The sequence below is a fragment of the Polypterus senegalus genome, chromosome 2 (assembly GCF_016835505.1).
Source record: "Polypterus senegalus isolate Bchr_013 chromosome 2, ASM1683550v1, whole genome shotgun sequence".
In the NCBI taxonomy this organism is placed as follows: domain Eukaryota; kingdom Metazoa; phylum Chordata; class Cladistia; order Polypteriformes; family Polypteridae; genus Polypterus; species Polypterus senegalus.
The window spans coordinates 97670252-97697491 of record NC_053155.1 but is presented as its reverse complement, the minus strand read 5'-3'; the positions used below and the strand labels follow the sequence as shown (position 1 = coordinate 97697491).

At 40.7% G+C, this 27240-nt stretch overlaps 1 protein-coding gene across 1 annotated transcript in view; it reads left to right on the top strand.

Annotated features, from left to right (window-relative positions):
* The window catches only part of elmod1 (ELMO/CED-12 domain containing 1), a 92763-nt gene that overhangs the window by 35921 nt on the left and 29602 nt on the right, over window positions 1–27240 (top strand). The window contains exons 9-10 of the mRNA XM_039744206.1: window positions 2593–2643; window positions 15640–15773. Of these exons, the coding sequence (XP_039600140.1) occupies window positions 2593–2643; window positions 15640–15773 (185 nt within the window). The remainder of the gene's footprint in view (window positions 1–2592; window positions 2644–15639; window positions 15774–27240) is intronic.

Genomic DNA, 27240 nt, shown 5'->3' with positions numbered 1-27240 from the left:
GTTTTATTGGGGGAGAAGGTGAGAACGTGACTGGCTGATGTGGAATATTGTATGGAACAAATACACATGCCACTCCACTAGTGATCAAGATCTGTATATATTTGAGGCCAAAGGGGCTGTAGTCTGTTGTTTTGTTCTCTGTTGATTTTTGCTTTCTAGTGTTTCTTGACACACATCTGCAGAATAATTAATTGGTTGAAACTATTCAATAATATCTGTAGAATTGTTCACAACAACGCTGAGTGTTGTTTTCATTCTTTCTTCTGCTGCTACCTGCAGCATGTTGAGAGAGTGTCCAGTAACTTAGCCTCCCTTTTAAATTAACTTCTTGATACAGAGGGCATCTCATGAAGTGATGTTACCTGTCCAGCACACCACAGTGTAGGGGATCACAGAGTTGTAAAACATATAAAGGATGTCACTAACCACATTAAAGGAGCACTGTCTTCTAAGAAAAAAACATTTTGCTATGCCCTTTTTTATGTAGTTCCTCTGTGATATGAGACCAGTCCAACTTGCCATTGATATGGACTCCCAAATACTTGTAGTAGTGCACCATCTTCACATTTACACCTTGCATAGTGACCAGGCATAGAGGCTGTTTGTTGCAGTAGAAGTCAATAATCAGATCCCTTGGTTTTGCTGATCTTAAGTTTTAGAAAGTTCTTTCTGTACCAAGAAACAAATTTCTCTACCTGACCCCTCTACTCTGACTCATCATCCTTGTCTATAACCCTGCTATTGCAGAATCATCAGATAATTTCCATAAGTGGCATGACCTGATGTTATACATATAGTCTGAAGGGTAAAGAGTGAAGAGACAAGGAAATAAGACTGTTCTTTGTGGTGCTCCAGTTCTGCTCATATATATATAGATAGTACATCATAGAGGATACATAGGTCCTTCTTCCTGTATATGTCTGAGCTTACCCCTAAACAGGGATGGCTGCATGGTATGAAGGAACTGGGGAAATCCAAAAAACATAATCCTCACAGCTTTCACCAGATGGCAATAAGCCTTGTGGAGCCTTGAGTTAGCTCAGACATATGCAGATAGATAACTGCATCCTCCACTCCAATCTTTGTCTGATAGGCAAACAGCAATGGTTCCAGGTGGTCTTTCATAAGAGGACCAGTCTCTCAAAGGTCTCTCTCTCTGTGTTTTCTTAAAGTAAATCTTTATCAATTTTTTTGTTTAGCTTTTCTCTCTCCTATAAACCACAATTATGCAGAAGGCATTCATTCTTTTCCTCTAAAGTGCACCACTGCATGTTTGGTGAATACTCTACAAACTACCACTTGTTTTTTTTTTCTTTTTCAAAGATTGCACACAGCTATTTTTTCTTTGAAGTAGCAAGTGTGTGGCATTCCTGGAATACTTTGTTATAAACTGCAGAGCAAGTGATATATCACAATATTTAGAGTAATCTTTAATGATGAACATACAGTAAGTCTGTGAAAAAGGGGCTTTAGTGGATTTTTTTACAGCTTAGAATCATGGTACAAATATTTAATTAATGCTTGTTGTATTTGTTAAAATCATCTATTAATTGTGTTGTCTTTTATATAAGACATGAGTGTACTTTGCACTAATTGCACAAGGGTAGTGACATAGTAGTCACTTAACATCTTTTAGAGAATGTAGTTACAGTATATGCCTAAGTGTATACATGGTATGCTTAGTTTATCTAACATTTGTGGTCTGGATTCTTTGACATGTGTCTGTTAGTGTTAAGTAGATGAAAATTCACAAAGTCTCAGTTCTAAAACCTTGAACATCTTAAAAATACAAGCAAAAAGAAAAGATTGGTCAAAATTATACAAGTATAAATCAAAGATATAAAGGAAAACAACACAGTACAAACCAAGAAAATAAAACGTACATGAATAAAATTAACCAAAAAATCCATCTACTGTATATAAAAAATTAAAATTGGACAAAAATAGCTGAAGATGGAGTGCATCAGTCAAACAAAGGCAAAAAGCAAATTGATACAAAAACACTTTCAGCTGTTTGATGAAAACAGGTATGTTGACTTACTAATCAGTTGAAAACAAATATTAAACATATAATGAATTAACTAATAAGAAAACCAAATCATGTTAAATCTAAAGAACATTTATAGATAATTAAGCACCATTTCTAGATAAATTTAGGGTTGTTTTTTTATATTTCATTGAACATTGTCATTACTCACATCAGTTTTTGTGGTACGGTAACATCAATATTAGTTCACTTTCCCTTAATATTGCTCAGAAAGAAGACATGTGCACATTTTATTGGCTGCATTGATCATACCGAACATATTTTGCTATTTGGACATCCTTGCTTTGTCCAGTGTAGCATTTATTCTGCACTAGGTTTTATCAAAGACCTTCTATTCACTTTGTCATTTTGTCAGGAAGTGTTTTCCATTTTATACAGTACCGTTAAATAAAGCCTCTTCTGATTACATGCCGTCCAATAGTGTATTGGGTGCATGGCACCCTTACTTATTATTTGAGATATGTGACAGGAAATTATCCTTGAAAGTGATACCTTTATGTTATCAAAAGTCTAGTGTAGTAATATTTTGTTTTACATTTTTCTAGTAAGATGGACAAACTTGAGTGGGAAAAGAAAAAGTTTGATAAAGCTATTGGGTGAGTATACTGTTTTGGAGCCATGATGTTAAGGAACATACTAATATAAGAACACTGTAAATATCTGACGATAAAAAAAATTTATAATCATAATAATCTTGGTTTACTTTAAATGTGTTTCCAAATCAGTTCTATCCTGTGTAATATATTCTTGTAAATTGCACTGCCACAGAAAAGCACAACTCACTATAGACCTAGAAAATAAAACAAAATGACATACTATTAATTTATAATGCTGAAACACTACGTTACTAATAATTGAAAACTGGAGAGAAAAGGTGAAATTACCTTATTAGTCACAGTCCTGAAATCCAAAAATCAAAAACCTATCTACTAGAGCTAAATGTCAAAACCCAAAAGAACCAAACAAGTTAAACTGGTCAAAATGCAACAAGCCTCAATTAGTTCACAGCACTCACAGGAAGATGGGGTGGTATGTTGGAGAATTTTTTTGCTTTTTGTTTCCTCTGTTTCCTTTCTTTTAGTTTCTTCCAGCTTAGTGTTTCTTGAGTTGTGCGTTTTTATACTTAATCAAAACTTGTTTATATCATATATATCAGAAATATTTAGCTTTTTATCTCTATAATGAAAACCTGACTACAAAAAAGTTCATGAGGCTTACAAATTGAAGCCAAAGAACACAGTTGCACAAAGTATGATACCCAAGGTGCCCTCTCCACCTTTCAATGCTAATCCTGATAGTCTAAGAACTGTAGGCATTTTATTATCTGCCTAGCACCATAAAGAAACCAACCATGACTTAATTTTGAATTAAAACAGTCTAAACCCCGTCCATCTTTCTCTCTCTCTGTCTTTCTCTCTCTCTCTATATATATAATTTATTTAAATAATTTTTTATTTCAAGAAAATAACACTGCATACAAATCAAGCCAAACTTATGCAACAAATGACTTAAAAATCAAACAGAAAAAAATCAAAAAGTTAAAAAAGAAAGCAAGATCAAAAGACAAAACCTAAAAAACTGAACTCCTACGGAGCCCCCACCCAAGAAAAAAAAATTGTGAAAAGTGAAAAAATATATATACACGCACATATATACAGTATATATGTACACATTAAGAGTAAATATTTATAAGAATTGGAAGACAGAAATTTCTAAAAAAAGGCCATTGTAATCCTGCCTTTCAGTAATATCAAAAAGGGGATGCAAGCTTCAGCAAACAAAAGCCGGCTGTCTTCAGTGGTATGCAACAAAATAGCAGACCTTCCCGCCTCAGACAGTCTAGCCCTAAACTCAAAAGCAAATTTGCGGCGTACACAGGCACAAAAACGAATCAGAAAGGAGGTGAGGAAAGCCATAAAACCAAAGACAAATAAAATAAAGTTCCTTTTTATTTAAAGGTTTACTAAATGGATGAAACAATAAGTGTAAGGTAGGAGCAAAAAGGAAAAAATAGGGTTTACTTGAAAGATAAAAAACCTAAATGGAAACAAAAATTAAACTTCACAAGTCAGAAACAGTATCTTTAAATGAAAGCAGGCGTCAAAGCTGGGAAATCTAAATATCAAAAAGAGTCACATTCCTAAAAACTACTGATGCCAGTTCCGCAGTTCTATCATTATTTAACCTTGCCTCATAAGGCTCCAGTAACAGGTGAGAGGGCAGAGATCTAAAACATACATTAATGACATAAACTGAAAATAATGCACAATGCAATAATCAATAAATAAAATATAATCATTACCAAAAATATTTAAAGGACAACAAAAAGATTGAATAAAAGCACACTTGAACATGGAAAGAGACCCTAACTGAAATATAATAATGTTTGTTATTTTAGATAAGGAAAATAATAGTTTCATGTTAAGTTAGAAATTCTCAGTCATGATGCTAGAGAGTGGCATGTTGCTTACAACATACAAATAAGAAATTCACTGTACTCTGTACATGTGACAGTAATGAAGCTATAAGCCTTTAAACTAATACCTATAAATTGATAAATTACTTGGCCTTTTACCACAAAATTTTACATGTACCATAAATATACACAAACTGTTACAGACTCAAATCAAATGTATTTTGATTTGTACCTTTAGTGTATATACCTTTTGAGAAAGTATTTGTTTAATATTTGGGCTTTACTCTTTACACATTCTACACTTCACATCAACATTATTTTGTTGTTACTATAACACAGGAAAACATTTTCAATTTTAGCTATGCATACAACATTCTTATCTCACATTTCTTATGTCATCCTACATTTACACAGATCGTTTTAGACACAAAACACACATGAAATGCATGTACAGTATTTCAAATCACAATATATCATTAACTATATAATTCCTTACAACTCATTGCTAGATAAAATCTTCAGTGAAGACTTGAGCTGAACGTGAAAATTGTAGCTGGGCAATACCTTTGGCTGAGTGAATAGGAGATGGTTGAGTGCTGCAAATTGACTCATTTGCAAAACAAAAGTAGTTATCATCAAGCAATTGGAAGAGTGACAAGGACTTTGAGTTTCCTCGCATATGTTAGGAAAAGTAGGATGTTTGGGGAGGATAACATTTTTCTCAGGCTTTTAGGGATACTAGTTTAAAGAGGTAGACTGACTTATTGCACACTTTTCATGTATGGCCAAGAGGTGGAAGAAGGTAACCACAAAGTCAAAGAATGATAGGTCAGAAGAAAAAATGTAAGTCAGAACCATGCCTAAGTCAAAATCAAAATGTCAAGCCAGCCTTTCATCAAAACCAGACCGTAAGCTAATGACTTAGTCCAAAAAACAATTTGTTTGTCATCATTTGTAAAGTATAACATGGTAAACTTTTGAGAATGTATCCACAAGCTCTGAGAAAGTGTCCCAGTGCAGAGCCAGGTTATATATGGTTGCTGATGTTATACAACATGATTTCTGAGAAACACATCCTGACAAGCATCTGTTGAATCATGGCAACAGGACCACAAAATGACATTGCACCAAATCCAAAGCAAATCATAATTCGTTTGTACAGGGTGAGCAAAAATGAAGTACCATATGACAGAGAGACTGGGAGAGCCGTAAGATATGAGTGCAAACATTCTGCAAACTTTTCATTGAGATGCCATCGTTGTGTGTAGAAACAAGGCATATTTCCATTTAAATGGTTGCATAAATAAGCAAAACTTTCACTATAGGGCTGAAACCAACCCTCGTGAACTTAATCAGAGACCTCTGTACAGTGAGCGTGTTAAAGTTTGGTGTGCCGTTGTAGAATTTGGCATTGTAGGCCCTTACTTTTTTGAGGAGGGGGAGCAACAATTACCATCACTTCAGAACGTTACACTGAAATGCTAGAGAACATTTTGCGGCCCCAACTGGAAAAAATGGATGTGGTGGATGCCTGGTTTTAACAGGATGGAGCAATAGCTTGTACAGCACGGAGATCCATGCAAGTTTTGTGGGAGATGTTTCCAGGGAAGCTGATCTCCCTGCGCAGCGATGTCGGGTGGCCTTCACGTTCGCCTGATCACACTCCGTGTGATTTCTTCTTGTGGGGCTAAATAAAGTCGAAGGTATACACACATTGATCTCAAAAACCTGAAGCCCTCAAGGACGCTATTCACCACAAAATCACCACTATTCCCCATGAAATGGGAAAATGAGTCATGTGAGCACACAAAGAGTGTATCGCTAATGATGGCCACCACCTTGAAGACATCATTTTTAAAACACAAAAAAATCTTTCTTGTGTCATAATGAAATGTATTTTATTTTGTAGACTTTTAGTAGAATAAACATTTGAAATGTGGTACATCTTTTTGGCTTACCCTGTATAATGCTAAAACAATAATTCAGTAAAAAATTAATCAAACATTTAGAATCCTCATATTCAAAAATGTTGAAAACTGACCCATAACTCAAAAAGAAAAATGTTTGAAGTTTAGAAAAAAAAAAAACACTAAAGTTCCAAAAATCACATACAAGCCCATACACAAAGAAATTAGTTTTAAGACACTTAAGTACCAACTGAAAATCACATTTCATGTTTCCTTTTGCATGCACAGATTTGCACATTTTAAATGTGTTTGGAAGTTTACACCAAATTTTTTGCATTCCGGTAAAATCTTTATGTAATCCATACCCAATGAAGAATTTCATTGGTATACCAGATAAACTGGCATATTGCTAACACCTAGATTCAAACCTCCTCTGACCCAGTATTAGAGGATATGAATATAGAACACATGTGAATGAATGAATGAATAGTTTGAGTATACAATGAACTTACATTGTTAATTTACATTTTAACTAAAACCATCTAATATGAGATGGGATAGAGGGCATCCAATCAAAAAATCAAAATAAAACAATAAAGAAAAAGGTTTATTTGAAGTAAAAATCATTTAGTTGCAGCAGACCTACTGGATCAAAATATAGCTTTTTAATATACTGTATATGTCAGATGAAATTGTAGTCCTAACTCCCAAGTTTCATAATTTCGAGGGTTTTATACTCCAAAATTAATTTACATGCATGTTTTGATACTGTGATTTTGTGCTGTGCTTGTTTTGATTTATATTGGGATCTTCTTGATATTTACATAGCGCCATTTTTATTGCAATTTGAATAGCAAGTTCCGCCACTTTGTGTGTTTTCTATTAATATAATTGCTTCCTGCCTGTATAAGATGATGGTGCATTGCTTTCAGTCTCCAAGTTGATGGATATTCTAAGAAAACTTCTTGAGTGTTTAGTTATTTCAAAACATTTAGGGAATCAGATCTCACATGTTTATATTACTATCTTGGTTTATGGCATACACATTGGGCTTTGCTGATTAAAATTCTTTTCTCTTTCTGGCATTTGATCCTTGCTTTGCTTTTTCCCTCTAATTCTCTTTTGCAGCTGCCAGTCCTTGTTAAACTTTAACCTTTTTTGTCACTTGTCATTTGGTGTCCGAACACCTTGACTGGCTTCCTTCCCACTCCCTCTCTTTGATATCCTGAGTTCCTCACTTTATAATCAAGGACAGGGATGCTCCCATCATGTTTGCTCATGGTTGTTTGTTTACATTGGTGCCTTTTTAGCAGAAATGATTGTGGAGTTTTGGAGACACTCCTCATTCTCTACTCTCCTAGTTATATATGATGTAAATGACAACAGGGTGGAATAATTTAAAATTTCTTGGCACAATTATCACTCACATTCTGAACTCATATGAAAACATACCTGCTCTATTAATAAAGATTGGCAGCAAATGTATTTTCTTTGTCAATTTAAAAAGTTTAAACTGTCCTAATCAGTGCTGGTACAGTTTTCTAGAGCTGTCATTGGAAGCATCCTCCCTTTATTCATAACAGTCTGGCATGATAACGCATCTACTCACTTGACATGGAAACTGCAGCCTGTCAGTTGTATGGTAGAAAAGATTGTAGACATGAAACTGTACTCCACTGAGGTCCTGTATACATCACAGGTCAGGAAATGAGCCAGAAATATAATCAAAGACTACACTCTCTCAGGTAACCATCTCCTTGAGTTATTACCATCAAGGAAATAGTACTGGTCACTAAAGGCAAGAACTAGACATATAAACAGTTTATTTTTCCTACTATAGTCACTATGGTTAAACACAGTCATTGATTCATCCATGTCTTTCCTGATTTTGTACCCCTCCATTCAATACAAATTTTTATTTACTTTGTGTTTATATATTGTATAACTAACTAAGTTTTTTGTTGGGTGGAAGTACAATTCTATTTTAGTACATTATTTTATAGCTGTATTTTGTGTTATGTATATCATTTTTTCCCATTATTACTCTATACTGTATAATGCTCTGATAATGTCATGTATTGTATATTGTGTTATTTAATTCTGTATATCTTGTGATGTTTATGGACATAACACCAAGAGAAATACCTAGCAATTATGCTTCCTGCCAATAAAGTTTAAGTTTAGTTTATTTCAGTTCTTTTTCTTCTTCAAACTTACACTTTCCACTGACAGGGCTTACTGGCCTCTGTTGGACCCAGTCTATGAATGAACTCTACAATCATTAGCAGGAATTTCTCATTTTAAACATGGGCCTTCAGGCCTTACATCTATCTTATATTATCCTTCTACCCTTGGCATGCTGTTGCCCACCAGGCAGACTATCCCAAGAAGTATGTAGCCTTAGTACTGCACTGGTTTTCTTATGACTATGCCTAACAAATTAAAGAAAATCTTTAAAAAGAGTGTTTCAGAAAGGCATGAAGCCTAGAAACATAAAAAGGAGAGAGAATCCTAAAACACCTTGGCCTAAAATAACAGCATTGATTAATATATAAAGAAAAACAAAACTCCAAAGAAACAGTAATAAATTATAAATTTTAAAAAATTCAAAGGAATTTGCAAAAATATATAAAAATCAGAACTATAATTCAATGACTGCAAATCAAAACTCAAAACACTCTAATGGCTAAATGAGGTCGCTAGATTCATTATGGGTTGGCCTGCTGATGTGCACCCTAAGCTTAATACACACATATTCAAACAGAAAGACCCATACAAGCACACCCTTAATCACTGATTATGACTAATGTCTGTAAATCCTTTCACTTCTCAGCACTCCATATGGGAACTCGCTTGCTTTCACTTCAGCAGATGTGATGCATGCCCCTGGAGGCTGATGCAACTTTTTATTGCCACTTACCAAGATGCTGATCACGTCCTTTCTCATCCGCGAATGCCGTGGGAAAGAAGTATTGTATGTATTTTAGTACCTCAATCACTCAAAAAGCTTAAAAAACACTTTTCATAGCAATATGAAGGCTGAAAAACAACACCAAAGGTAACATCTGTGTGGAGATGGAGTGTGAGGCAGCTTGTTTTCAGGCATCTTCGCGTGATTCAGAAATCAGGCTGATGCATGGATGATGTGCCTTCAAGCTGGATGGAGTCTCTTGATGGAATGGAGTCTCTCTCTCACCCTTGGGTACTCCTTTTCTTAATGCCAATATCCCCTTGTGCTCAGTAGTAATTGGCTAATCATTTTAATGATTAATAGCTTTCTTTGTTCAAAATATTTAATCATGAAAGTACAGTATGTGCAACACACCTTATTATTTTGCCTGAAGGCTGGAGGAGGACCTGGAGATGAAACGTAGTCAAAACCTGATGAAACCTACTGTGCCAAAGCATAATTGCTAATCAGAAAGGAAAGTCAGACAGAAAACCAGCAATTAAGTATTTTATCAAATTGCAGGTGCAACACATACAGTACCAACACTGGTGGCTCAAAAGACTCTTTGTTGAACACAGGAACCTGTGACTTAACAGAAGGTGTAACCAAAACTGGAGACTTTGAAGTAATGAGGACTAGATACTTGAGCCTGAAGAGTACAGTACCTGGCTTAAATTTTCAGGATTTTTTCAACTGCCCCCTTTGCATAGTTGTCTACCACATATTGGATATTTGCTAGGCAGGCTATTAACTAATTAGTTTGATTAAAAACAGCATCTTCATCCAAATCTTTGATTCTGGGAAAAAAGGATGAGGCATAAAGCAATTGATCTTCCATGTCCATAAATTATTTTATGTGTTAATGCATACTCTCAAAGGTGTGTAATCATTCAGAGCATTACAATATTTAAAAAAAAATCCACTTTTTGTAAAAAATATAGTTGTTTGTTCAGAGCTACTTGTCAAAGCATTATTTTTATTTTTAAGCAGGCAATTCATTCTGTTGTGAATCTGGCTCCACAAAATAGCCAATTGCCTCCATAAAACAAATCTAACCTAAGGCAATCCTGACCAAGGAAAATAAGAGGCTTAAGCCTTTTAAAGTTTAGAATTGGAAAAGACAGTCTCAAATATCTCGCAAGAGAGAGGACCATTAAACCCTAGTTTGAACAGAGACAAGTCTCTCAACAACATCTTTAAAAAAGAGGATCGAATAACAAAAAATAATGCTCAAAATCTTATCAAATAGGAGACATAAAGGATTTGCCTAAAAAACAATCCAAAGTAAAAAACAGCTGTAAATTATAATCCTACAGAGCAACTCAATACGCAGAAGTAAAAAGAACAAAATAACCAGCAAAGAATAACAAAACAGCACAGTTAACAAAACTTGCCTCCAAAGTGTATTCAGTGAAACACAAGGGCTGCATTTCTCATGAGCCTTTGTAGGGCTGAGATCAGTCGCTCAACTGTGATGGACATGTGGCCCTGCCTCTTAGGATGCTACCCACTAAACACAGGGAACATTTAAAAAAAACAGTACATGAATATTGTCATATCAGAAACAATAATAAATATATCAACTGAATGATAAATGAACAAAACAATGTCATCAGAAATAATCAAACTAAAAAGTGAATGAAAAAGACAAAGAAAATGAACATAAACATAAGCCAGGGAAGGAACTCTGACCAAAACCTGAAGCTTATTTTATCAAAGATGTTTATAGTGTATTCAAAAAACAGTATAAAATAACTTAACTTAAAGACATTACCATAAAAATATCATAAAAAATAACAATATAAAGAAACTAAAATAAAGAAAACCGAGACCAGATATTAGTGCCCAGGTAAGTGCATAAGATTTTTAGTGGTGGATTGTTTTTATTATGGCTATTCCCTAATTCAGAGGCTACACAGCTAATTTGTTAAATAAAATCATATTTGTTTAAGTAGACCTCTGGGCTGTATTGTTCTTCACTGAAAGATCTCTAGTGTAGTGACCGCACAGGGAGGTAGCTGTTTTAAGTAGGAAGGAATAAGAAGACGTAATATGATTGTAATAGCTAGAAAAAGTCAAAGCTTGATGGATTTACACAAATAAATAATGGCCAGAATGTGAGACAAAACTGTAAGTCAAGGGCTGTAAGGAGAGAGTCAAATAACCGAATATTACACATAGCCTAAGCCAAAACGTAAGGTGCAAGTCAAAGAACAGAAAGCAATTCATAGCCAGAGAAATTCAAGTGTTGAATTAGCTTTTTAAAGTGAGAGCAGTAAGAAACCACAGAATTAAATAACAGTTGTCAGTACCAATCAAGAGCTGGCCTCTAATTAAGAAAACTAATTGGACTGAAAGTAATGGTCCTCTTGGAAATGACTTTAAGACAGTTGAGATTATTTGCAGATCGAATCTTGAAACACAAGTCATTTACAGCAAAAGCAAAAAGTAGTATGTCCTATTAGTAGAGATAATTGGTTATAAATTAAGAAAATGGATGGCATGAAAACTTGCAGCCACTGCTGCCATCTAGGAGCCAAGTTTGACACTATTGGCATAGAGAAACTGTTTTCTATAAAAGTCAGCTCTGTCCCACTATACAAAATTTTAGAAGTCTTATCTTACCCAGGCATTAATTATCTGATGGTCAGGAGATGCAGTTTTTTTTGCTTTTACTTATGTAATAAGTAGTGAGGTGCGCTACAGCCAAAAACAATAATATCAAGAACACCAGAATAAATGAAAAAAATTATTTTATCAAAAAATAAATATAACAAGAGAATATGTTATGGGAGTCAAACAGTGCAGCATACAGTACAACAGAAAAGTGTGACCAAAGCCTAACTACCACTCTAAGCCTTCATATGCAGTACTGGGTAAGGTGTCCTTTTTTTGGTAGGATGTAGGGCTCAATTGCCTACCAAACACCTTCTTAAATCTTCATATTCTCAACTTATTATTCTTAGTAAAATGCAACAAAATGGTTTAAGGTGGTTACTTAGTATATTTGAAACAACTTTGATAGAAAGCATCAACAGGTTTACCAGAGAATTAAATTAGTGAACTAGCATTGGACTGGGTAAACTTCATATGCACTCAATATGTGAAATATGAATTCCTTTCGTAATTGTGCGAATAAGAACCTGCAAGCTAGTAAGTAAATGTCTAACTAATGTAACTTCCTTTTACTATAAATTAGTGCAGTTGTTAGGCTGCTGCTTCATGGATCCAATGATCTGGGCTTGAATATACAACCTGCTTTTATAAACTTGCCAGTATCCATTTCTGTGGAATGTAACTGTGTGAGAAAAACATCAAACTGTTTAGTGATTTGTCCTTTTTTCAGAAAATGTTGTACAGTAGCTCGCTATGGTATTTGCTGCTCATCTGAATGTATGCGGTGCACGTAGTATTAGCTGGTGCGACCTTAAAGTACCTGATGCGCAGGCTATGGTAAGTGGTGGACACAAGATAGTGAGTTGTTTCCCAGGAAGAAAAAAATACACAATATTTCCTCAATGGGAGCTGTATAAGAGTGCAATCAGATACCAGTAAACATAAAGCACGTACCTAAACCCTTTGAGTCAGATTACCCTCCCACAACCCTAATCTTAACCATAGTGTAACGGGGCATGCAATGGGCATTTCATGACTGATGTTGTGGGCATTACGTGACGTGCGTCATAGGTATTGCAGGCTGCAGTTATACCAATCTCCAACCATCCCACACTGCTTTTTATATCACCGCACTACAAGTGATGGGAGTGACATCAAACTGAAGCACCATAGCCTTGGTAAAAGCATAATTAGGTAGCCTCAAAGCACACTTTTGTATTTTTTTAATCTTAACTTTATCTCATATGTATGTGAAAGTATCCCATACATACGAGATAAGGACTATCCCATAATTTTTTTCACTGTGCGGTTCAGAACTTTCGTAGTTATGATGTACAAAAAGTTAAATTAACAATGTAGTCTTATATTGTGCGCTTTTCAGAGATTTAAAGTAAACAAGCCTAGGGTTACTTCAAGAAAACAAAAAAGAGATTAATTTAGTGTTCTTTCTTTAGTGCGTCTTTAGTTTAAAAATGGAAGGATGGGGAATGGAGGCTGCTATAGTGTTAAAGTCAATTATAACTGGCCTATTTATTGTGTGCATTTTGTCAGTTATGGCTATTTAAAGCCACATCAAAGAAGTACAATTTAGAAAATGTTATAAAATGCAAGGAAAAACAATAGACCACAAAAAATCCCTATTTGGAAATAGTATCAAGCAGTTTCAGGAGCCCAGTAGATGAAAAGAGAAGGCAAAGAACAATTACATTTTCCCTTGTCTTGTTAGTGTATTGATAAAGACGAAATATGTAATATATAGAGGGAACAAAAAAAAGCATGTTTCAATACAGTGCAATTCTCCAGAAAGAGTGTAGCCTGGAGTGTTGCTTTTGTTTTAAAGTGTTAGAGAACGCTTCAGCTACTATTATACAATAGGACTCAAAGGCTCTCTGTGTCCCTTACCACTGTTCTTGCCGAGGGGAAAATTGTTCCCTGTTACATGAATTATCTACTTTATCTGTACCTTTCACAGTGCTTTAAGGTCTATGGCCAAGGAAGCCATTATTTAAAATTGATTTTGGCAGCCAGAAACATGACTATAGCAGATCCGTCAGCAAAGTGGGAAAGTCAAAGCAGTGAAGGGTATAGCAACTGGCAGGAAGATCCTGGAAAGGAAGAATCAGAGCCCTGAAGAATGAAGGCCATACTGTGGAGAAGTCATAAATAATCAGTCATTTCCCATCTGAGTGAGCATCACTGCTGTTGCTGTTATTTTAGTGTGTGACCGAAAAGGTGACAATTATGATACTACAGTTTGGCAATTTACATATATGGCTAATTTTGTATGCAGCAAAGGTGAGAGAAATATTTTCAGCCACACTGTTCAAAGCTACCTTCTGACATCATAAGTATGAAAACTGTTTTTACATTAGGTCTGGCAGCAGAGTCGCTACAAGGTGCTTTAAGGAAAATCAAATTATTTAAAAAACTTTTACCTAAGAAGCCAGGGTGCTGCAGTGATAAATCTGTGACCTAAATGTTTTCCCAATGTCTCCACAGCTGTTCATTTGGTGCTCAAGTTTCCTCCCACAGATGTATATGTTATGCTGATTGTTCTCTCTTAAATGTAGATTCTTCTGATGTTTCTGTCAGGACATTGTTTGTGGATTTCAGTGTTGCCTTCAACACTATAGTTATAAAATGACTTTAAAGGATGCAAATTAGAATAGTTGTACAGTACTTCCAAGTATCTGCCAATGAATTAGTGACTTTCTAACTGAAAGGAAGCAGGTCAGGACAGCTACTCATTAGGACTATGTTTTACACCACCCTTGTTATAAATTCATTAATATTATAAAATTTGCTGTTATGACAATTGAGTCACTAATGGTGATGGTCTCTGCTACTGAGCAAGAATAGACCACCTTGTAGCATAGGGTAATAATCTAGAACTCAACACCATCAATAACAGTAGAAAGGCTGATTGCCTTACACAGACACCTACCATTGAAATCTGTCCAAGCTGTGTCCATGATTGAGATATTTAAGTTTTTGGGGACCACAAATACCATCACTTTGCAACAGAACAAGAACTTTATCTCCATTATTACTATAATAATAGTGCAGGCTTCCATCAATAAATGACTTGAGTAAGCAAGATTACTGCAGTCTCCACTCACCACAGAAGCCATTTTTCACCAGATTACTTTCCCCTAACTAATTATTATTAATGGGTGTGATGTTTTAAACAATCATTAGATACTTTTTCTAACTATGGTGCTGTATCTTGTCAGGAATGCCTGCTCCTTGCACCCTTACTTCTTTCTTGGCCTTTGAAAGGCAACTGAAGCCATCAATAAAAAACTGCACATATCTTAACTTTATTGATGGCTTGTGCTCAAACAGTAAATCAGACAAAGGAAACAGCACAGCACTTATAAAACCAGTAAAAACCACTGTACCCAGCAGTAGGGATTGTCTTGCTGTCCAAGTTGGCAAACTTTCTTTCTGCTCTTGACAGGATATGGAGCAGTTTTCAGTTCCCTAGCAGTTACATTCACAAGTAACCCCTCCATTTATTGCTTAAAGCATCCAAACATAATATAAGTTGGTCTTTTTCTCTAGTCACCTACTGATTCTTAATCCTGTCTTTACAATGTATAATTAATACATTATTTACTGTTGGTAATAAGTTACTTTTCCATATATAGTGTATGCATGCATATGTAAGTAATACCTTCTTATTTGTTTCATATCATTACAGATACTCATTTGCCATTGTTGGAATAAACATAACTGAATTGGCCTACTCTTTACTTGTAAGTGGTGCACTAAAGACACACTTGTACAATGTTGCCCCTGAAGCCCCAGTGCTGGCACACTTTCAACAGACATTCTGTAAGTATTTCTTAAAGACAGATCAAATATGTTAAGTGTTTGTTCTGCTTTATGTAATGTTTGTGTAACAGGTTGATAGTTTGTTGTTAATCAGTCAAGTCTTACTTTAAAAAGATATGCAAATCAAATGGAAGTACCTTGGTAAATAGAGGATACATAAATAAAATTGCAATTGACCATACATTATGACTAACAAACCAAAAACATACTGTAACGAGCAGCAACACAGTGGTGCAGTAATTAGTGCATATTCATTGTCTGTGTGGAGTTTGCCATGTTGTCTTCATATCTGAATGAATTTATCCCTTTGGTATTCTGATTTCCTTTCCACATACCCAAATATGTATGTGTTAGCTAAAATGTTGGTTGCTAAATTGATCTTGTATTAGTGTTGTTGACATGAAATACTGCTAAAGCATGCTCTGTTCACCTGTGTCAATGAATTACATTAAGGGAGTTTGAGAATGTTTGGCTAGAATATGTTATGTTACCACAACATGAAAAAATATCACATTTCAGCATTGCATTATAATACAGAATACATTGTAAGCAGCAGGTATATATGTTGTAAACTAAAGGGGGTGTTCTCAAGCAAGCCCCAAACCCTAATGAACACACAGATACTACCAAATCCAAAAAAAGGGGATTTGTCAAGGTTAAGCAGGTTAACATTTAACATAGGATAAATAAAAGGAGTTAACCACAATACATAACAAAACTAGCCTCACTCATGTATATCCCCCACGCAGTTTTTTTGCCCACCACTAGCTCTTGTCACTTGTCCTGGACTTCGTCTTTCCATGTTCCAGGAGACCCATGGCCCCATTATATTCCAAGCACACCTGGCTAATAGTTGAAGGTCCCTTTAGAAGAGCAGTGCAAGCCTACTTCCAGGATCATTGCAAATTGACTATGTAGTGGTTCCAAGTCATCTCTCACTCTGTTGGGAGAAATATAGCCATCTCTTTAAAGAACCAAGCACCCATGTATCTGGTTGGAGAATGTAGACCGGAGGAGTAAGCTTTGGCTTATTTCCTTCTGTGGACACCTTTACTAACCTACCGGAGACGAGACTTCCTCCAACTCCCGGAGTGCTGCATTGTTCTCCTGTCCGGGCAGGCGTTTAGATCAGCTTCTGGCCGTGCGTGTGTGTATATATATATATTTTGTGAAAGATCAGCCTCGACACAGACAGACATGGACTCCAAATCTCCAAAACATGCACCGTTTATTTTTCTTTTGCACACAGTACAAACAAAGTTCCCAAATCATCGCAGTACAGCTCTGTCCTTTATTCCTCCTTCCTTCAGCCACATCCACTCCTCTCTTGCAAGCTCCATCGACTGCCACCTGACTCCGGCTCCCCGAATGGAGTGAGGTGGCCCTTTTATCCCGTCCCAGATGTGCTCCAGGTGCTCCATGATGGTCTTTTGGCAGCACTTCCTAGTGTGGTGGAAGTGCTGCCCTTGCACCCGCAAGCATACATTGTTCCTGTTCCAGCAGAACTTCCTGGTGTGGCGGAAGTGCTGCCATCCAGGGTTCCAACAATGTCCGGGTGCCCCCTAGCGTTAGCCATGGACCCCCACAGGGCTGAGCTTCCCAGCTCCGTATCCATGGCCCCGATGGAATCCAAGGGGCTGCCTTCTTGAGTCCAGGGGAATATATTGCCCCTCTCCCGGTCCTTCCCTGTTCCAGGCGTCCCGGTGGGGCAAGGTCCCTGGTCGTCTGCCACTATATAATATTACTAGCAAAATACCCGCACTTCACAGCGGAGAAGTAGTGTGTTAAAGAAGTAATGAAAAAGAAAAGGAAACATTTTGAAAATAACATAACATGATTGTCAATGTAATTGTTTTGTCACTGTTATGAGTGTTGCTGTCATATATATATATACTGTATATATATACACTCATCTAAAGGATTATTAGGAACACCTGTTCAATTTCTCATTAATGCAATTATCTAATCAACCAATCATATGGCAGTTGCTTCAATGCATTTAGGGGTGTGGTCCTGGTCAAGACAATCTCCTGAACTCCAAACTGAATGTCAGAATGGGAAAGAAAGGTGATTTAAGCAATTTTGAGCGTGGCATGGTTGTTGGTGCCAGATGGGCCGGTCTGAGTATTTCACAATCTGCTCAGTTACTGGGATTTTCACGCACAATCATTTCTAGGGTTTACAAAGAATGGTGTGAAAAGGGAAAAGTTTTCAGTATGTGGCAGTCCTGTGGGCGAAAATGCCTTGTTGATGCTAGAGGTCAGAGGAGAATGGGCCGACTGATTCAAGCTGATAGAAGAGCAACTTTGACTGAAATAACCACAAGTTACAACCAAGGTATGCAGCAAAGCATTTGTGAAGCCACAACACGCACAGCCTTGAGGCGGATGGGCTACAACAGCAGAAGACCCCACCTGGTACCACTCATCTCCACTACAAATAGGAAAAAGAGGCTACAATTTGCACAAGCTCACCAAAATTGGACAGTTGAAGACTGGAAAAATGTTGCCTGGTCTGATGAGTCTCGATTTCTGTTGAGACATTCAAATGGTAGAGTCAGAATTTGGCGAAAACAGAATGAGAACATGGATCCATCATGCCTTGTTACCACTGTGCAGGCTGGTGGTGGTGGTGTAATGGCGTGGGGGATGTTTCCTTGGCACACTTTAGGCCCCTTAGTGCCAATTGGGCATTGTTTAAATGCCACGGGCTACCTGAGCATTGCTTCTGACCATGTCCATCCCTTCATGACCACCATGTACCCATCCTCTGATGGCTACTTCCAGCAGAATAATGCACCATGTCACAAAGCTCGAATCATTTCAAATTGGTTTCTTGAACATGACAATGTGTTCACTAAACTAAAATGGCCCCACAGTCACCAGATCTCAACCCAATAGAGCATCTTTGGGATGTGGTGGAACGGGAGCCGTGCCCTGGATGTGCATCCCACAAATCTCCATCAACTGCCAGATGCTATCCTATCAATATGGGCCAACATTTCTAAAGAATGCTTTCAGCATCTTGTTGAATCAATGCCACGTAGAATTAAGGCAGTTCTGAAGGTGAAAGGGGGTCAAACACCGTATTAGTATGGTGTTCCTAATAATCCTTTAGGTGAGTGTATATACAAAGTATATATATACAGTATATATATATATATATATATATATATATATATATATATATATATATACTGTATACATACATACATACACACATACATCCACATATATATACATATCTACACACATACATATTGTGGACGTGGCCCGGACACAGACAGGCAGACATGTTCTTTTTCCACCACCACACATTTATTTACAATATTTACAAGCCTTATGTGCACACAAACCCCCCAAAGTCCTGGCCAAACAACACCTTTCTTGGGCGCCTCTACTCTGTCTTATCCTGCCTTGTCCTGCCTCCAGACGACTCCAGCCTCGAATGAAGGGAGGCGGGCCCTTTTATCTGCACCCGGATGTGCTCCAGGTGCTCCCCGGCAATCTCCCGCTGACACGCCCCAGTGTGGTGGAAGTGCCGGCTGTTCTCCCAGAAGCTCTCTGGGTGTCCCTGCTTCTCTTCCCTCCAGCACTTCCTGGTGTGGTGGAAGTGCTGAGGTCCAGGGTTCCCAAGGCATTGGGGCACCCCCTGGCGGTGACCACGGGCCCCTACGGGTTGGGCTTCCAAGCACTCTACCCAAAAAGCAACCAGGGTGGCGGCCCCCACGTGATCCAGGGCAGGCGTAGACCCTCTTCTGGTCCTTCAGGGTGTCCCAGCCGGGTCGTCACCTGGCATCCCTGACAATATACACACACATACATACACACATATATATATACTGTACATATATATACATACACACACACATATAAACATATATACATATACACATATACATATACATAGATATCTACATATATACATATACACATACATAGATACACATATATATATATATACACACACACATACATCCACATACTGTACATATGTATATACATATCTACATATATTCACACATACATATACACACACATATATATATACTCTTTGGGGTGCGAGCAGCTGTTGCAGGGCGTGCCAGAATCCATCGAGGAAGAAAAATGAAAAACATTATTTGTACAAAATCTTAATTTATCTATCCATTCCTAAATAATTAAATGGGCAGTCTATTTCGTATCAGTGCAATACGCTGCTTGTTAAAACGGATGACTTCCACTCTTACGTGCACATAGTGCTGCGTGGGCATTATGAACTATCGTATCTGTTCAACTTCTATTTAAATTTTAAATATAAGTAATTTTTATTTAGTTGACAGAAATATCTTTGGTAGGAATGTAAGTTAAATTTAGTCATCATTGCATAAATTTTTCTTCACCATAGAAATGTAAAGACTAAATTCAACTTACATTCCTACTAAAGATATTTCTGTCGACTAAATAGAACCTACTTATATCCAAATAGAACTTCAAAAGATATATTTTTTCGAATCTGAGCACGCATTTTAGATTGACTTAACACGCACTACATCGAGCCCCGTGCTATTATGGTCTCAAGTCACCGCACTTCACTCTTACTTTTTTACCGTTAATTTAATCTTGGGCCTCTCTACAGGTTTGTTTATTTTCAGGTTGTAATGTTCATTAAATTTACATATCATCTGGTCCATTGGCGGACCGTGCATCTCACACCTAGGCCTTCAGTACTGCTCTGTCTGAATCAACCCACCCCTCAAAAACTAATTTATGGTTATAAAAACCATCTTGATATGCAGAAATCTATACTAATAAAAGGCAAAGCCCTCACTGATTCACTCACTCACTCACTCACTCACTGACTAACTCACTCACTCATCACTAATTCTCCAACTTCCCGTGTAGGTAGAAGGCTGAAATTTGGTAGGCTCATTCCTTACAGCTTACTTACAAAAGTTGGGCAGGTTTCATTTCGAAATTCTACGCGTAATTGTCATAACTGGAACCTATTTTTTGTCCATATACTGTATTAGACTGCAGCGCGATGGCCGTAGGAGGCGGAGTTGTGTGTCGCTCATCACGCCTCCCGTAATCACGTGAACTGACTGTGAATGCAAAACACAGAAAAACGTAGAAAACAAGGAGGAGCTCCAAAGAGCGCTGAAGAAAACATGCATTATACAATTGAGAAGGCAGCGAAACAATGAGAAGCGAGCGAGTGACGCATACAAGCATATTCATAAGTGCAGCTACTGCGGAAACAAAGCACGGTGCAAACCGTAAGTTTAAATTAAGTTTATAGACAGGCTGCCGCTGTCGTTTGTCATGCACAGTGACGCATACAAGCATATTCACGAGTGCAGCTACTTCGGAAACAAAGCATGGTGTAAACCTAAAGTTTAAATTAAGTTCATAGACAGGCTGCCGCTGGCATTTGTCATGCCCACTACTAATACGATATTTGCGGGATACAAGTTTAATTCCGAGAGACCTCATTTCATTCACTTCATTTCGCTCTGAGCTGAGCTCCGCAGCTAACACGGTCTTGCGGAAGCAACTTTGTGACGCTGCCACCAAATACTCACAGAAAAATCCACAAATTAATACACACGCTGTCTCTAGGGTTTCTCCACACTCTGAATCCTCCAGGCACTACTGAACATAATCTAATTTTGAGGGTTGGGATACCACTAATATTACTGAAAACCTTACGGCCACCGAGACTTCAGGTCACGCGTGTCCAAGAAAAGAACCTAATTGAGGCAACTATTTTTACTGCCAGTTGCTCAGGGGAGAGAGTTTGTATTCCTCGCATCCCCGTTATACTCTCTGATCTCCCATTTCAATTCAAATGCTTCCAATTTCCAGTAAGGCTCTGCTTTGCGATGACAATTAATAAGTCTCAGGGACAGACCCTACAAAAGGTTACATTGACAATCATGTTATGTTATTTTTAAAATGTTTCCTTTTCTTAGCACAAGCACAGCTGAGAGGCTTCAATGCATGTGCTCCATAACGTGTTAAAAAAATAACGCATTTAATCACACTTTGCATTCCAATCAAAGGGGAACTTTTGTCAATGCATGATTTCCTGGTACATCGATTACATTGATGCACACATCAGAGCTACAAAAATGGAAGAGTCTGAAGAAGCGAGTTGCTAGGACTGATCGGAGGCAAATTTCATTTCAAAGACTGCCCAATTTTAGCCAGGGATGATATTTTTGTTTCTGTTTTGAATTGAAATGCAGTTTAAATGCATTTTTTTTCAGAAATTAAAAGAGCTTGAGTTTACAATTTTCATGTCCATGTCTATTATTTGATTCTGTCGCCCACTAAAACCCTTTTACATTAAAAAAAACCTTTGTGCTTTGGGGCAAATTTACTTGTGCGATTAATCAAGATTAATTAATTACAAAGCTTCTAATTAATTAGATTATTTTTTTTAATCGAGGTCCCACCCCCAATATATACAGGTATATATGTAGATATGTATATATATGTGTATATATATGTAGATATGTATATGCATATATATATATGTATATATATGTATGTATATGTATATATATATATATGTGTGTGTGTATATGTATATATATGTTTATATGTGTGTGTGTGTGTGTGTGTATATATATATATATGTAAAGGACCGAGGAGACAGTAGCAAGGGTTGGGGTTTTCGGCCCGTATATTGTAAATCAACAAAAACTGGTCAAAATTATAAACAAACAGTTCATAATCGCGCGCCGACTCCTGGCGTCGCGGCCATTTTATTGGGGAGGAGCCGGAAGTGGAGGGATGCCGGGAAGGACCGCAAGGGAGGATGGGAAGGATGGCGTCAGGGCAAGATGGCGGAGGAAGGGCGGAAGTATCGCACTGCGGTCAATCCAGGCCTATGGTGCAGGAAGGTCTTTCTTTCTATGAGGAAGCAGAGGGAGAAAGTTAATACCCCACCATTCCCTGGCGGCGAATGGTTTCCCAGGTGTTATCGAATCAATCCGCTGCCTCCTACTCGCGCGTCGCGACACGATCCCCCTTAGCCCAGGACCGTCAGGTCGGGCGGACCTAACCGAGGTCGTGAATACGAGAGAGGGCATCGGCATTGGCCTGAAGGGTGCCCGCCGATAAGTGACAGTGAACTTATACGGCTGTAAGTCCAGGAACCACCTGGTGACCCGCGGATTCGACTCTTTGTGTAGGGACATCCACTGAAGTGCAGCGTGATCAGTCACCAGAGCGAATTCGCACCCAGCAGGTAGTAACGGAGGTGGGTCACTGCCCACTTAATGGCCAAGGCCTCCCTCTCCACTGCAGCGTGCGGGTCTCCCGGTCCATCAGTTTCCGCTAAGGTACATCACAGGGTGCTCGACACCATCGGCGCTTTGGCTCAGCACGGCACCCAGGCCTGTGTCCGGCGTCGGTCTGGAGAATAAACGGGAGCCCAAAATCGGGCGTCCGTAACACAGGTGCCGGCGTTAGGGCCTTCTTTAGGTCACTGAACGCGTGTTCTGCTTTGTCGGTCCACACCACGTATAGGGGCGCGCCCTTTTTTGTCAGGTCAGTCAAGGGTGCTGGTCTTTCGGAGAAACGGGGACAAACCGGCGGTAGTAACCCGCAAGCCCCAAGAAAGCCTGCACCTGTTTCTTGGTACTGGACGGGCCATTCTAAGATGTCTTTAACTTTGGAGCTCTGTGGCCGCACCTGTCCTTGTCCCACGAGGTAGCCTAAATATTTGGCCTCCTTTAATCCAAAAACACTTCCGGGGTTTATGCGGAGGCCGGCTTTAGCCAGTGTTCGGAGGACAGCTGCGACCTGCAGTAGATGCTCCTCCCAGGTGCCGGAATAGATGACAACGCCATCCAGGTAGGCGGCGCTATAGGACTGGTGGGGCTTCAGCACTCTATCTACCAGACGTTGGAAGGTCGCCGGGGCCCCGTGCAGCCCAAATGGGAGGACCTTGTACTGCCAGTGCCCGCTAGGGGTGCTAAAGGCCGCTTTCTCCTTTGCGGATGCCGTTAAAGGAATTTGCCAATACCCTTTTGTCATGTCAAGGGTAGTCAGATATCGAGCCGCACTCCAGCCGCTCAAGGAGGTCGCCAATGCGGGGCATGGGGTAGGCATCGAACTTGGAGATCTGATTCAGACGCCTAAAGTCATTACAGAACCTCCAGGAGCCGCCTGGCTTGGAGACGAGGACAATAGGGCTGGACCAGGGACTATGGCTCTCTTCAATTATGTCCATGTCCAACATACGGTTCACCTCCAGTTCGACCTCTGCGCGTTTTGCCTCCGGGAGTCGGTAGGGCCTCTCCCGGACGATTACCCCGGGCTCCGTGACTATATCGTGCTCAATCAGCGGTCCGGCGGGTGACTCGCTCACTACCTCGGGATGGCTCGGAGTGTTTGGGCTAACTCCTGCCGCTGCTTGGGGGTCAGCTCTTCGCCGAGGTTAAGGGCAGTTGTGCTTGCGAAAGGGAGAGTGACCTACGGGAGCTGGGAGCTCCTCTCTATCTCCAGGGCTTTAACAGGTTGACATGATAGATCCTCTCACTTTCGGTCGACGATTGGGCTGTTTCACCAAATAGTCGACGCAGTCCTTTCTCTCCTTAACCTCGTAAGGCCCTTGCCAGTGAGCGAGCAGCTTCGAGTGGGAGGTCGGGACGAGCACCATAACTTCGGTCCCCGGCGGAACTCCCTGAGGACGGAGTTGCGGTTGTAACACCGGGCCTGCGCTGCTTGCGCACGAGTCACGCGTGCTCTTTTAGGAGGGGCCTGATCTTTGTGAGTCGGTCGCGCAGTTGCTCGTACTCAAAATGTTAGAGGAGGGAAGAGCCTCGGCCTCCCAGCCTTCTTTTAGGATGTCGAGGATTCCCCGGGGTTGTCGCCCGTATAGTAATTCAAAAGGGGAGAAGCCTGTAGAGGCCTGGGGTACCTCCCGGTAGGCAAAAAGCACGAGCGGGAGGAGCTGGTCCCAGTTCCTGCCGTCCGCGCTGACTACCTTGCGGAGCATCTGCTTAAGCGCCTGATTAAACGTTCACCAACCCGCCAGTTTGCGGGTGATAGACTGACGCTTTCAGGTGCTTTATCTGCAGTAATTTGGCTACCTCCTTGAACGTATCCGAAGTGAAGGGCGTACCCTGGTCCGTGAGGACCTCCTTGGGTATGCCCACGCGGAAAACAAATTAACCAGTTCCCGTGCGATGCTTTTAGTATTAGCGGAGCGCAGGGGAACCGCCTCTGGGTACCGGGTGGCATAGTCCACCATGACTAGGATATACTTGTGGCCACGGGTTGAGGGCTCCAGGGGTCCCACCAAATCGACCCCTATCCTTTCAAAGGGGATGTCCACGAGGGGAATAGGGACTAGAGGAGCACGGTCCCTCCTAGGAATCTGGCGGGTCTGGCACTCCGGACAGGATTGACAGAACCGCCGGACCTCCTCATTGATCCCAGGCCAGTAAAAGCGGAGCTTAATCCTCTCCAGTGTTTTTCGCCCCGAGGTGGGCTAGGAGGTGAGCATGTGCCAACTTCGCATATCTCCCGCCGGAAGGTACGCGGAATTAGCAACAACTTCCGCACCTCGCCCTCATGGGTAGCCACTCGGTACAACAGATCATTCTCAAGGACAAAGAAGGGTTCCCGCGGTGTGGATCCGTCCGCTGTTGAGCTGTTAGGCAGAACGACCGCATTCCGGGCAAAGCGCAGGGAGTCATCATTCCACTGCTCCCTCTTAAAGGAGGCGGCGTGGACCGAAATTGATGGTCCAGGCGCCGAGAGGGTCTTGGGGCCTGGGCCGGGAAGAGTTCCTGGCTAGTCCCTTCTCCGCGGAATCTTCGGGTCAAGGTCCGTAGCCACGAAAGGTCCCCCGAGACACCAGCGCCCATAGGGCCTGCCCTTGTGCACGGCGTGGAGGCCGCGGGAGGGGTGCCTTTTCCCCTCATAACAAGATCCAACGAGGCCCCGGGAGCGGCGAATGGCTTACCGCTGATTCTTTTAGACCAGTCTTGTCCCAAATCACTGGGAAGGGGGTCAGGTAACACAGCGACCGTCATTTGGATTGGTTCCCCTTCCAGGTGACATAGCAGTGAGCGAACGATATGACCTAGTCCCCCATGCACACAGGTGACCAACAAATGCTGTTTTAACCACTGTTGCGGTAAGACAAAGCGGCGAGCAACAATGGTAATGTTGCTGCGGAATCAAACAAAGCCACCACGGCGTGCCCATTTAGCAACACCACTCCCGATTCGGACTCGCCAAGGGATGCGGCGGGTACAATACCTCTCCGATGATGTCCAGCTGCAGTCCATAGGCTCCGGGCGATGTGATGGGGCAGTTTGGCAGCAGGTGACGGTCTCGCCACACTTGAAACAGCGGCGGACCCGGCCTCTCTGGCTCTGGCTGGCGCTTCTGCAGCGCGTCGAGGGGCTCGGGGTGGCCGCCCGTCCCTGCGGTTCCAGCGAGCAGGCTTTTCTGACCCCCAAGTCGGAGGACCGCCAACTGGCGCTCCAGGGCGTCGAGGAGGCCCGACATGTTCTGATAGGCGTGTCCCCGGACCTGCTGGGCGAGGGAACTGGGCATCGCGTTGACCAGGCCTTCACAGGCCACCCGCTCGACCACTTTCCGCCCGTCGGGACTCTCTGGCCGTAGCCAGCGGCCCATCTTGCCCCAGAACTTCGAGCGCCTGGGCGCGGCGGCTTTTCAGGGTCAAAGACCCAGTTCCGCCATTCGACGCCTGCTGGCCGGGCTAATGCCGTAGCGGGCCAGTATTTGGGCTTGAGGAGGTCGTAATTAGCGGCCTCCTCCTCAGGGAGGTCATAATAGGCCGCAGCTGGTCCCTTCAGGTATGGCGCCAGATGGGCGCCCACTCGGACCGCTGCCACTCGTTCCGGTGGCCGTCCTCTCAAACATGCCCAGGTAGGCATCGGCGTCCTCGAAGGGCCCATCGGAACCATAGGAGGGCGGCTGCCTGGGCGGGTCTGGTCTCGCCCGTTGGGCTTCCACTAACCTGGCCTCGTGGCCTCCAGCTCCCGGTGGTGGCGGCTTGCGCTGCTGCAGCCTGGAGCTGGTCATTCATTCCTGCAGCACCGTGTTGAGGTCCTGTCCCTCCGTCATTCCGGGATCTCTCTATCCTGCCGCTACTCGCCACTTGTAAAGGACCGAGGAGACAGTAGCAAGGGTTGGGGTTTTCCGGCCCGTATATTGTAAATCAACAAAAACTGGTCAAAATTATAAACAAACAGTTCATAATGCGCGCGCCGACTCCTGGCGTCGCGCCATTTTATTGGGGAGGAGCCGGAAGTGGAGGGATGCGGGAAGGACCGCAAGGGAGGATGGGAAGGATGGCGTCAGGGCAAGATGGCGGAGGAAGGGCGGAAGTATCGCACTGCGGTCAATCCAGGCCTATGGTGCAGGAAGGTCTTTCTTTCTATGAGGAAGCAGAGGGAGAAAGTTAATACCCCGCCATTCCCTGGCGCGAATGGTTT